At 46.4% G+C, this 13,865-nt stretch overlaps 1 protein-coding gene and 1 non-coding gene across 2 annotated transcripts; both read left to right on the forward strand.

The window, feature by feature from the left end:
- The first annotated feature begins 9,116 nt into the window (after positions 1-9,116).
- trnah-gug (transfer RNA histidin (anticodon GUG)) lies at positions 9,117-9,188 on the forward strand. Its single transcript has one exon. It is a non-coding gene; the product is annotated as a tRNA-His (tRNA).
- Positions 9,189-10,893: 1,705 nt separating this feature from the next.
- On the forward strand, positions 10,894-13,566 carry LOC137589701 (probable E3 ubiquitin-protein ligase makorin-1). Its single transcript, XM_068307555.1, has 8 exons — positions 10,894-10,953; positions 11,018-11,022; positions 11,182-11,363; positions 11,656-11,822; positions 11,913-12,118; positions 12,706-12,816; positions 12,966-13,110; positions 13,414-13,566. Exons 1-8 carry the CDS (start codon positions 10,894-10,896, stop codon positions 13,564-13,566), a joined length of 1,029 nt encoding a protein of 342 aa, XP_068163656.1.
- Positions 13,567-13,865: the final 299 nt, after the last annotated feature.

Consider the following 13,865-nt stretch of genomic DNA (forward strand, 5'->3'; position numbering starts at 1 on the left):
CTTTGCGTGGCGAGGGGGCTTGTGCGTTCCAGTGACCCTGGAGAGCGATACCGTAGGGAGCTTGCTCCTGGTAGGGTCACCCATGGCGGACCGGTCTCCAAGGTAGGTTCCAGACAAACAAAGACCCCAGAGTGTCTGCAGGCTGTGAGGTGGCAGCCCCACCAGCCGACCATCCTGTGGAGGGCTAACAACCCACCCAGGAGAAACCCTCTGTTACGAAACTGACCAGAAAAAGAAGCCGGACTGACCGACACGATAACGGACCCCAGCCTGCCCCCGACCAACGAATACGGATCAACCTTCTTCGTAGGATCCGTGTCACCACATGGAACGTCTGGACACTCCTTCGCCCCGGAGCTGCCACTCTGCTGTCCCGAGAGCTCACCCTGCCAGGGTGATGCTATAACATCACCCTGGCAGGGCTCTGTGAAGTACGACACCACCATTATTCTCACTGACGCCAATGCCACTCTCTCCGACAGTGATCGGTCCACAGGCTCACCTGTCGGCACAACTTCTGCTGACAGGCTTACAAACGACAAGGGTCACCGCCTTCTCCTCCTCTGCCACCACAACAACCTCTGCGTCGCTGACACCTGGTTTCCCCAGAAACCAGGGCTTTGAACCAGATTTTTTTGCCAATCGGTTTGTTCCGAACAGAAACGGAATTATAACGTATCCGGGTTTGCGTTCCACCCATAAACTGACGTTCCTGAACCGGTTAGAACAAAAAAATAAAGTTCCTGTACTGGTTTATAACGTTTCTTGTAAATATAAATATATAGGTGCTGTATTTTGGACACAATAAGACGAGCTTAAAATTTCTCAAAAATCAACGCTGCGACTTTTTTAACATTAAGCGTCTTATGTGTACACTGAGTTCCAAAATCTGTAAAAATGTTTTTGGAGATTTTAGTCAGCGATCCACCAGCTCGGCCATTGTCCACCGACATAGGACGTATTACGTCACTACGTACGCCGGCAGCGATGGGCCAATTAGAGAAGTTGACGCGAGGCTACGTCCGGCACACCTCCGGTAGGTACCGGTATAGGGTATATACCGGTACTGTACCACAGGTGTGCTGTTAACCACATTTATTTGGCTAAAGACCCCCGACAGTGAAGAGACATGCTTACGACGCAACATGTAAACTCCAGGCTATCAGTTCCGGTTGTTCCGATTCACTTGAAGAGACCGGGGGGCTTTTTTCACACTTCGCCATCTCTCTTGATCTGTGACTCCATGCCCCCCCCCCCCCCACACACACCACCGCTTCTGTCAGAAACACATCAAGCGGCTGAATTCGGAGTTTGCCATCATCCTGAAGGATTAACGAAAGAACTCCAACCGCTGGACATCGGTGTGAGCAAAGCCTTTAAAGTTAAGCTGCGTGCGTCGTGGGAGTGATGGTAAACACACCTTTACCAGGACTGGAGGCAGTGCCGAGCGAGTTACACCACGAGTTACACGCCCACAATATGTGAGTGGAGTGCGGATGCCTGGACTAATGTGGCTGCTTCGACTTTTGTCTGATGTTTTGCTAAAGCGTCATTACCGGACAGACACCTGGAAACCAGAAGGTCAGCGATAGTGAAATTGCTGAGATATTCAATGCAGACCGGGAAGAGTATAGGACTGAGTTTGACTGTTCAGTTGTTTTATCACCAACATAACGGTCTTTTCTGCTGTCATCTATATCAGGTTCTGTTGAATAGGGAAATATATTTAAATGTTTTATTGTTGTGTAAATAAAACAGTAAATCTGCACACGAACGTTACAAAAACAGTTGAGAAGAATATTCATACCGTTGTGTATACCAATATTATATTAGAACTGAAATCAAAGGATGACATGTAGCTTGTTTGCATGGTTTCCTTGATACAGTAACAGACAAAACTGCTTTAGTTCTAACATCAGTGGCTGTGACATTGTACTGCCTATAACTGGTATAAAGGTCCTCCAAGTTTTATTTTCTGTCTGTTTTAGTCACGATACACACAGGAGTTGATAATTGATAAAAAGAAGAAGAAATCAGCACGAAATTGAAGAAAACAAAGGTGGTCTAATATTTTATGTTACTGATTGTCCTCTTCCCATTGCTTCACATTCTGGTGGAATACAGAGTGACATTTATCCTCTACTGAAGTATTAACACATTCTCATCCTTTTTTAACAGACATTAGCGGAAGGGACCCAAATACACAGAGTATCACAGTGAATTAGAAGCAAAAAAGTGAAAAAGTGGGGTTCGTCTTACATTCAGGTTCTAGAAATTATACCCATTCACAACGCTAGATGGCGCCAGATATCTTTAAAGCGAAGGCTGAACTTATCTTCCCAGGCTAAAACAAACTCCTGTCACGAAGATGAAAAATAAAAATAGCGGCAAGAAAGAATATAAGAAAATAAGAGAAGAGATAACAGAAAATGGAGAAAGATTCAGATTTTAAGACGTGATAGACAGTTTTTGTATGATTTGAATGAGGGAAAATAAAAGCTACAAAATTACTTTTTCTCTTGAATATATTGTTATAATCACTTGTTTCAGATGTATTTTAAATATTTTCTGTATAAAAATTAAATTTGATGTTCAAAAAGTCTTTTTTCAAACTTGAGTCTTGAAAAAGAGGGGGTGGTCTTATAATCAGGGTGGTCTTATACGGTAATTAGAATCATAATAGTGATGTCAGTGTATGTGTGTCTGTCTATGTGTATCATAATGGTGTTGTTGTGTGTGTTTGTAGTCATCTCAGTGTTCATGGGTGTGTTGTCTCCAATGCTCTGACCTTTCTCCACTGTCTCCTCATGCCTGCCTTTACGGCCTTGCTGCTGGATGAACACATGACTCGTGTCTCACATCCAGTCTTTAGTGAATATCATCATAGGTATCTGGTGTCGCCACCCTTGCATTTCCTTTGCGATAGTATCCCAGAATGCTACTCTGGAAGAAACAGGACATCTTGGCAAAAACAGTCAGTTTGAGTGTTCTTAGGTCTCAGAAAAAAAATTGCAGACAGGATTTGAAGACATTGAAGACAGATGTAGAGTCCTATCCTATCGCTTTGTGATATGGTGCCGAAGTGAAACATTTATAACCACCTTTTTATCATTTGGCCACGGGTATTCTAAACCTTTGGTTCTTGTCTCCCATTGCTCTGAAATTTTATCAATATCTTTTGAAATGTCAGGGTTTTTGGTTCCCAGCAAAGCTACTGGTGTGAGATTTATTTAAAATAACTTGTGTTCTTATGTCTGGTTCCTTAAGAAAACAGAAAATCTTTCTCTTCTGCCTACGCGCTCGAAAGGAGGGGTTGTGAAGGGGGGGTTTGGTTGAATGGGGGATTTCTTTTGCAGCTTCTGCACCTTCATATATTTTCCTTCACTACGCGCACCAACCTCCAAACCTCTGCTCTGACAACTCACAGCAGCCTTAACGGCTCAACACAACGTCAATCTAAACTTTGTTATTACCTTTAATGCACTTTCAACACACTTTCTACTATTCCATCTACAGCACATATGTTTTAATCCCAGTCAAACACAATCAATCAGACTTTTTGTTTTTCCAGCTCACACATTCACACCTGAGCTCAGCAATCATACACTCAGTTACACAGAATCACTTATGACGTCCAAGCAAACAGTTTTCTACACTCATAAAAAACAAACAAAAAAAACAACAACTTTATTTTATCCCAAGCTTGTATGTTCAGATTATTTGATTGGTATGCTTGCACTTTCGGTGGGCTTATCAGTCACACAAATTCTCATTGGCTCTGATCTTCCCATACACGTATGGTCGGATCTTATCAAACACATGGCGCATGGATTTCATCCATCCATCCATCCATCCATCCATCCATCCATCCATCCATCCATCCATCCATCATCTACCCCTTATCCAGGACTGGGTCGCGGGGGCAACAGCAGGGATGCCCATACTTCTCTCTCCCCAGACACCTCCTCCAGCTCCTCTGGGGGGAGCCCGAGGCATTCCCAGGCCAGCCAAGAGACATAGACCCTGCAGCGTGTCCTAGGTCTTCCTCGAGGTCTCCTCCCAGTAGGACATACCCGGAACACCTCTCCTGGGAGGCATCCAGGAGGCATCCGGAACAGATGCCCGAGCCACCTCAGCTGGCTCCGCTCGAGGCGGAGGAGCAGCGGCTCTACTCCGGGCTCCTCCTGGAGGTAAAAAGAGTGTCAGATAGAGTGATGAGTCTGAAGCTAGAAATCAAAGGTGTGATGTTCAATGTTGTTGTGGGTATGCTCCACAGGTAGGATGTGAGTTGGAGGAGAACGAGAAATTGTAGTTGCACCGTGATGAAGTGATGCAAAGCATACCTAGAAGTGAGAGAGTTGTCATTGGTGCAGACTTCAATGGACATTTTGTTGCAGGACACAGGTGATAAGGAGGTCATGGGCAGATTTGGTATCCAGGCGAGGAACGCAGAAGGACAGGTGGTAGGTGACTTTGCATAAAGGATGGAAACAGCTATAGTGAATACTTTCTTCCAGAAGATGCAGAAACATAGGGAGACCTATAAGATTAAGATTAAACCCACTTTATTGTCCACACATGGGGGAATTATCTTTACACTCTTCACACTTTCTTTGTATGTGGTTACATGTTTTTGGTTAGTCATACACACATAGTATTTTGGACACAACACGGGCCTGTAGGCATGCAATTTGTAACACATCACACAAGAAACAATAGGGGGACACAGAGTGACGGGCCTTGCTCAGGGGCACATCGGCAGTGGCTGGGGGGTGAGCTGACACCTCCCACTGTCAGCTCACACTCCAAGGGATGTCTTGGCATGAGCGGAAATCGATCCACCGATGGCTGGGTGATCCGTCTTCAAGGCATCTGCTCTACCGCTGAGCCACTGCCGCTCCTATAAGAGTGGAGGTGGGAGCACACAGGTAGACTACATCTTGTGTAGACGATGTAAGTTGAAGGAGATCAGTGACTGAAAAGTAGTGGTAGGTGAGAGTGTAGCCAAACCGCATAGGATGGTGGTGTGTAGGATGACTCTGGTGGTGAGGAAGATGAAGAGGGCAAAGACAGAGCAGAAGACGAAATGGTGGAAGCTGAAAAGGAAGGAGTTAAGACAGGCCCCGAGTGGTCAGGAGGTGCTTCCAGATGACTGGACAACTACAGCTAATGTGATCAGGGAGACAGGTAGGAGAGAACTTGGTGTGTCATCTAGAAGGAAGGTAGATAGAGAGTTGGTGGTGGAATGAGGAGGTACAGGAGTGTATACAGAGAAAGAGGTTAGCTAAGAAGAAGTGGGACACTGAGAGGACTGAGGAGAGTAGACAGGAGTACACGGAGATGCAACATATGGTGAAGGTAGAGGTAGCAAAGGCCAAACAAGGGGGCTTATGATGACTTGCATGCTAAGTTGGACAGTAAGGAGGGAGAGACTGATCTATACCGGTTGGCAAGACAGAGAGACAGAGATGGGAAGGACGCGAAGCAGCTTAGGGTGATTAAGAATCAGAATCAGAATCAGAAAAAGTTTTATTGCCAAGTACAGTAAAGTTCATCTTTTGAAAGACCCTCCCCTCTTGCAGGTTGTGGCCAGGATGAGAGGTGTCAGCAGCAATCCTGGCTGCACGTCTGCCGGTCCTTGTGTGGAACAGTTCCTGGAGGTTTGACAGGCTGCAGCCGATCAACTTCTCTGCAGAACGGATGACACGCTGCAGCTTGGCCTTGTCCCTGGCCGTGGCTGCAGCAAACCACACTGAAATGGAGGATGTGAGAATTGACTGAATGGTGGCCGTGTACAAGTTCACCAGCATCTTCGCAGGGAGGTGAAACTTCTTCAGCTGCCGCAAGAAATACATCCTCTGCTGAGCCTTCTTGGTGAGGGAGCTGATGTTCTGCTCCCATTTGAGCTCCCGGGTGATGGTGGTGCCCAGGAAGCAAAAGGACTCCACAGGGGTCACTGGAGTGTCACAGATGATGACGGGGGGAGGGCAGGAGGGTCTTTCCTGAAGTCTACTATCATCTCCACTGTTTTGAGAGTGTTGAGCTCCAGGTTGTTCCTGCTGCACCATGATACCAGGCGGTCCAGCTCAATTCTGTAGGCCGACTCATCCCCATCAGACATGAGGCCGATGAGGGTGGTGTCGTCGGCAAACTTCAGGAGTTTGACAGACTGGTGACCAGATGTGCAGCAGTTGGTGTACAGGGAGAAGAGCAGAGGGGAAAGAACGCAGCCTTGAGGGGATCCAGTGCTGATGGTCCGGGTGTTGGAGACATGCTTCCCCAGCCTCACAAACTGCCGTCTGTCTGTCAGGAAGTCTGTAATCCACCTGCACATTGAGTCAGGCACATTCAGCTGGAAGAGCATGTCATGGAGCAGAGCTGGGACGATTGTATTGAAAGCAGAGCTGAAGTCCACAAACAGAATCCTGGCGTAGGATGCTGGGGAGTCCAGGTGCTGGAGGACAAACTGTAGTGCCATGTTTATAGCATCATCTACAGATCTGTTGGCTCTGTAGCGAACTGCAGAGGGTTGGAGGGTTCCATCCCAAAGGCAACAAAGTGTGTTGACAGCTCAGAGGTTGATCCCATTATTATTGACATGATAAATAAAAGTAAAACATGAAAGTCAATGTTGAGTTCTAAATTTTTTTTCCCGATTTCATGTTTTTAACTAATACAAACGTTTCTGTGAACCACAGAACTGAAACTTTTGTTTTTCTCCGGTATTTTGGCGCCACCTGCTGGTTGGGTCCGCATCAACCTAGAGGATTTGAACGTTCCTTTATTTCTGCTTTAATTGTGTTTTTATGTGTATGAGTCTTGGTTATTGTTCGTCTGTCATCCTAAAACCTCCTGGAGAAAACGTTTCTAACTACTTACTATGTGTACTTGCAGGTTTGAGACCTTTTAAAGGTATCACGTTAAAGTTGGTTGACATTAAAAGTAGTTCTACAGAATGTCATGAAGCTCAGCGCCGTGACGCTGGGGGCGATCTGGAGGAACAACTAAAGGAGTATGATGCTACTCTGACAACACAAACGCACACATGCGAGGAAATGAGTTAGTTTGTTCAATATGGATGAATTGTCAAATGTTGTTTTATTCAATAAAAGATCGTTTTGTATACCCATCATGTGTAGCTTCAAGTCGGGTCTAAGGCAGAGATCCAGCAGTCCGTGTACACGATTTATCTCTTCTTAGGATTGATGACAACTTTCTTAAAAGACTCGAAAATATCCTCACCTCCATCCTTTAGTCGTCTTTTGACAAAATCCTTCAAAGAGTCAAATGACAACTTTGTTCATCGAACTAAATAACAGAGAAACTAACGACTTCCACACATTGCAGGAACGTAAAAAGCTAAGGCCAATAACGAGTATTTGTTGACTCCCGCTTGTTGTCCCCCCAAGAAAAACGTCCAACTAGGAACACATCTAAGCTTTTATTTCCACTCTAGCTGTATGTATGGATTCAAATTCTACTTTTTAATATTAATAGAAATTGAGGAATGTACTTCCATTTTTTTACATTTTACCAGGAACTGAAAAAAAATAGGGGACTATAACTGGAATGAAATCAGGGCGGCAGGACATAGGTCCACATTGGTTTAGGAACCGGAGGAGGATCGGTTCAGGACCAGCGTGTGTGGAGTAAATAGGTTTACTTGTTTCTTCAACCGCAGTTGGGTTCTCTGGTTTGTGATGCAACTCAAAAGTGTGCGAAACTCAAGTCGAGACGCGTTGGACCTCAAGTTCTTTTCATTCTGAGGTGGCAGTCGCTTAGTCCACACTCGACTTGGTAACCGAAAAGTGACCAGTTCAAGTCCAGCGTGGTCCAATGACTAAAGCAAGATGAACTGGTAGCTGGAGAAGTATCGTCTCCTGAGAGGTGCGGGAGTGATCTTGGGCAAGGCACTAAACCCCACAAGCTGTTTCTAGGGCACGGATAGAACGCGAGGGAACGCGGATGGAAGACAGGATATCAAAAGGCCTGGAAATCCCGCCCACAATTCAGCGATAGCGCACTATGTACATTCTCTCTTTCTTTCTCTCTCTCTCTCTCTCTCTCTCTCTCCCTCTCTCTCTCTCTCTCTCTCTCTCTCTCTCTCTCTCATTTCCTTGACCTATCTCTATCTTCAGTGTATTTCTCTTTCCCAACCAACAGGTCAAGGCAGATGACCCCCCTCCAGGGTTGGGTCCTGCCCGGAGTTTCTTCCTCCATGAGGGAGTTTTTCCCTGCCACCGTCGTTTATGCTGCTCTGGAGGACATTGTTGACTTTCTATCTGTTAAGCGTTTTGAAATGTCTTCAGATGTGATTAAGCGCTATATAAATAAAAGTTGATTGATTGATTGATTGATTGATTTCACCAGGGACTGAAAAAAAGTAGGGGACTATAACTGGAATGAAACGGGAGCGGCAGGACATGGGTCCACATTGGTTTAGGAACCGGAGGAGGATCAGTTCAGGACCAGCGTGTGTGGAGTCTGAACCGGTAGCTGGAGAGATCACGTGAACATACACACCCCTGTGTTTATTTGATGTTTGTTTACAGACCCATATTTACTACTGCTGACGTCACTGGTGCTGACCTGACCCCATCGTGTCTCCGCTCAGGAGCACGTGCTGTAACATAATTTGACCAGTAGGGGTAGCTCTACACCTGCATTGAGACACAGCAGAACAAGAGGTTATTCTAACCTCTGACTGTAGAAACTTCATTATTCCACTATATCCACAAAAACAGAAAACATTGTGAGAGTAATATTGTGAGAGTAAAGCATTTCCATGCTAAAAAACAAGGATAACAAAGTGAATTTACAGCTGATTATTCAAAAGAAAAACACTCATGAAGGAGGCTGAACTAAAAAAGGGGGTCTTCAGTTTGTTCTGGAACGTGTAGACTGGACTCTGGAGCAATGGTCACGTGGTCTGATGGGTCCAGATCCACGTGGGTTTCTGTCTTCTTTATTCGTCAGCCGTGGTTGTATAGTGGTTAGTACTCTGTGTTGTGGCTGCAGAAACCACAACAAAGTGGTTGCTGCGGTGTTACTTGGTGGTGTGTATTTTTCTCACTCCTTGATTTTTTAACTGTTTTCCAGTTTTTGTTTTTTCATCGGCCGTGATCGTATAGAGGTTAGTACTCTGCGTTGTGGCCGCAGCAACCCCGGTTCGAATCCGGGTCACGGCAGCCTTTAATGTAAATTGACTAAAAAGGCCCCGCACTGAGGGACGGTGTTATGATAGGTTCAACTCGAGGTGCAGCAACATCATGTACCCATCAAATGACGTCATCTGCAGACCCACTGAATGACCACATCTGTCCATCTATGGATTTTTCTTTCCTGAAGACTCACTCATATTCCAAGGCGGCTATGTCAGGATTTATTCGGCTCATTTCTTTACAGAGGGCTTCAGGGACCATGGGACATCGTTTTTGATCCCAGATCGGCCCCCGAGGAGCCCAGACCTTAACCCTGGTGAGAATCTTTGGGATGCGCTGGAGAAGACTTTACGCAGGGGCCCGGAGGCTTATGAACTGATCGCGTTGTTTTAACTTTTGTCACCCTACAAATATTCTGGTTCGTTTGAGGTGGAGGACAAGCGGCTCTACTCCGAGCTCCTCCCTGGTGAATGAGCTCCTCACCCCATCTCTAAGGGTGCACCCAGCCACTTTACGGTGGAAAAAAATTTTAGCCGCTTGTATCCGCGAACGCAGTAGGAACGTCAATTGACCGGTAAAACGAGAGCTTCGTCTTGCGACTCAGATCCTTCTTCCCCACGAGAGACCTATAAAGCGACCTCATCACTGCAGAAGCTGCACCGATCTGTCTGTCAGTCTCACGTTCCATCCTTCCCTCACTTGTGAACAAGACCCCAAGATACTTAAACTCCTCCACTTGGGGCAAAGACTCTCCCACTCGCGTCACACTCAGCTGCAAACCGTCCCAGTGCACGCTGAAGGTCCAGGTTTGATGAGGTCTGCAAAAAGCAGGGATGAAATCCTTTGGTCCCCAAACCGGACTCCCTCCGTATCCTGGCTGTGCCTAGAAATTCTGTCAACAAAGATCATGAACAGAACCGGTGATAGAGGGCAGCTCTGCTGGAGTTCAACGTGCACCTGGAACAGGTCTGACTTACTGCCGGCAATGCAAATCCAGCTCTGTCTTCGGTCATACAGGGACCGTAGAGCCCTCTGCAAAGGGCCCCATACTCTCAAAGCACTCCCCACAAGATACCATGAGGGACACGATCAAATGCCTGGATGGACTGAATCCAATGGACTGAATCCGAGGCTTCCACATGGCATACACGGAACACCCACCAGGGTCAGCGGAGGGTGTCTCTGGTTGAACCTCTGCCCAGTAGATGTCAGCAGTGGGTGAGGTTGGAACTGGTTTTGTCAGCCATTGTCCATTGTGCCCAGCCTGAAGTAAGTTCTCCTCATTCTGCTTTGCTCTTCTTGACCTGCCTTTACCTGGAGGACTCCACACAGTTTACTCTGACTCAGTGCTTTAGTTTGGAGTCATGGTCATCTTTATGTTGGAGGATGAAGTCCAATCCAGACTACTTAGGCTCAACAGATCAGAGTGTGTTTCCTATGAGTCTTAGCGTCCTGCTCATTCATTGAAGTGTCTTTTGGAACAGATGGGTTAGCAGTTAGCAGTAGCATCTTCACACTGTTAGTACTGACTCTATTGTTGTGTTATTGCTGGAAGATTTTTAGAGTAATCTTTGTCATCCCAGCACTGTCTACTGTGCTCATGGATATGTTTGGTCCTGACTTCTTATAACTAAATGGTATGAAACCAAGACGAGGAGCACTGGGCACAGAATTTAAGGTGAAGCGGGGAAAGGTTTCTAAAATGTTCTCACCATTAATTAAAAATCCCAAAATGCTTTGTGTTCATACTGACCCTCACACCAGTGGTGTGGAGCAGCAGTTTCAGATCTATGTAGCTCTTTTAGGCTCTTTTGGTAAAACGGTTGATGTTTTTTCCCTGTTCTGTTTGTATGTAGGGAGGGTAATGGGTTTCCATCCCTCTACCTTTTGTTTATATGTGAGGGGTGGGGGGAATACGGTGGGTTTCTATCACCCAACTTTCTGTTGATATGTGTGGGGGACTAATGGGTTTCTATCTCCAAACCTTCCCGTTATAACATGGTAACTTGTGTGTCCTCAGGTTTGAACACTACAAACTACCCAAAAGCGAGGAGAGGCCGACCCCCCAGACACTGATGCCTCCCCCCACTTCCCTGCTCGACCCATCAGAACTGGATCCCAGTGGGTCAACACCCAGCTCATGGGTTCAAGACTGGTTCAACGCGGCCGATTTTGTTTCAGGACAGCCGTACTGTGGACGGGGTGAGTGATCCGCGTGGTGTGTTGGGGAGAAGCACTAGATCCCACCTACGTCCCCTTGTGAGGAGACTTAGGGCTGCGGATATTTTCTTACGTGGGGGTTGGGCTGTTGTTCATTTTGGTATTTGGTTAAACTGTTGTTTTGTTCACCCATTGACAAGCAAGTGGACAACTGTGAACTTGTGTCATCTGAGATTACAAACAGTTGAAGGAAACTGTAGTCCGATCAGGTTGTAGGCGTGTGGGTACCATGGTAACAGTATATTGATATTTTGATGTTGTGGGTCGTCTGCAGCTGATCCTGAGAACAAGGAGCTGAGGAAGCAGCTTTGCTTCTATGCCGCTATTGGAAAGTGCCGCTGTGGAATCAACTGTGCCTATCTCCATGGCGACGTTTGTAACATGTGTGAGCTCCAGGTGCTCCACCCCACCGACATCAGTCAGCGCTCAGAGCACACCAAGGTAACGACCTGCTCACACACTACACGAGCTGTCACACACACTCCTTTGACATGGTGGTAACATACACACACTTCCTGCACCTGTCCACAGGCGTGCATGGAGGCCCACGAGAAGGACATGGAGCTCTCGTTCGCCATCCAGCGCAGCGAGTACATGATGTGTCGTATGTGCATTGAAGTGGTGTTGGAGAAGGCCAACCCCAGTGAGCGGCGCTTCGGCATCCTGGTCAACTGCAGCCACTGCTACTGCCTGAAGTGCATCAGGACGTGGAGGAGGGCCATGTGCGATATCACCAAGTGAGTCGTCAGTGTGTGATGGGTAGTGGGGTGGGGGGTCGTTGAAATTTGTGTTTCACCTTTGTATACTAATGAGGGTCATTAGTATACAAAGGTGAAACTTGTATTTCAACGACCCCCCTTTGACACACCCAACAATTGTTGAGGGGCCAGACGGGTTTCAACGACGGTCGTCTGAATGTGCATAGCACTGACCACACCCCACAGGGTAAATAAGCTGGACAACACCAGCCACCTTCAGAACTGAACAAGACTCTTGGATGAGAGATGAAACGTCTTCAAGAACTTTCTTAACGTCCAGTGGATCGACTTTAACAGCTTTGGATAACAAATATTTATTCATCTTCTTTCTTCATGAAAGCATCAAAAATGTTATCTAAATATGTTTCAGAGGTACTTTGAATGAGGTTGTAGCGATAAGTGTTCCATCACATTGATTAATCTTCTGTAAACCAACCAGAAACATTTTTTAATTCACCTTTTCTCACCAAACATCTACTGAAACTGTTTTTAATCTCCTTCAGAGGAGCTTCTTCCTGAACGTTCCCATTTTCAGATGGTAAAACCATTTTTCTACTTATTTCCAGTTGCTGCCCCAAGTGTGGAATAACATCCAACTTTGTCATCCCGAGTGAGCTCTGGGTGGAAGATGAGGACGACAAGCAGAAGCTCATCCAGAAATACAAGGACGGCATGCGGTAAGTGGGCCGGACTAGAAACGGGTAAGGGGTGGGGCTACATTAGTGTGTGGGGCTATACTAGTAGATCTGCAGGAGAACATCTGGGCTGTGGAGTGGGTGTTGTCTGATGTGTCTGAATCCCTGACAGTCTTCTCGGTCTCCTTCAGGAACAAGCCGTGTCGCTACTTTGATGAGGGGCGTGGCACATGTCCCTTTGGCGCCATCTGCTTCTATAAACACGCCTTTCCTGGTGGACGACTGGAGGAGGCCCAGCCCCCACGCCGACAGCCTGGATCCAATGACAGGAACAGGGTAAGGGGCCACCAGTCCACTGGTTCTGTTGAAGGTCTGCCAAGAACAGCAGCATCTCCACAGCAGCGCCCTCTGCTGGCTGAGTGGAAGCACTGATCAGTGGAAACCATCGTTTGGAGACATTTGGAGTCTGATTTATGCAAACCTGCATCACTGGATGAAGGCTGATGTGTGTGTGTGTGTGTGTGTGTGTGTGTGTGTGTGTGTGTGTGTGTGTGTGTGTGTGTGTGTGTGTGTGTGTGTGTGTGTGTGTGTGTGTGTGTGTGTGTGTGTGTGTGTGTGTGTGTGTGTGTGTGTGTCCAGCAGAACTCCAGGACTCCGCTGTGGAACATCTTTGAGGAGCAGGAGAGCACAGACTCCTTCAACAACGATGAGGAGGAGATGGTGCCGTTCGAGCTGAGGGAGATGCTTCTGAGGCTGCTGGACGAAGACGAGGTCCTGGCAGGCCATCAATAAATGAACTTATGAAATATAAAATGAAGAAAAAAAGTCCCACAAGCCATTGTGCTCATGCTAAACATTACCTTGACATCTATTGTTGGTCTTTCTGGTGCGTTTCATGTAGCAGCTATAATTGTAAAATGACAAAAATAAGTCAATATAATATTTAACAAATTAACTTTTTTCAAATATTGCTAATAAACAAAACCCACAAGTTTCTTTGTGGGTTTTGGTGTGACTCTTTTATCACTGACAGCTGTTAGCACTTCCTGTTAGCCTGACGATCACTCTGACATTTACTGTCAAACTGTAAG

Source organism: Antennarius striatus, chromosome 22 (assembly GCF_040054535.1).
Source record: "Antennarius striatus isolate MH-2024 chromosome 22, ASM4005453v1, whole genome shotgun sequence".
In the NCBI taxonomy this organism is placed as follows: domain Eukaryota; kingdom Metazoa; phylum Chordata; class Actinopteri; order Lophiiformes; family Antennariidae; genus Antennarius; species Antennarius striatus.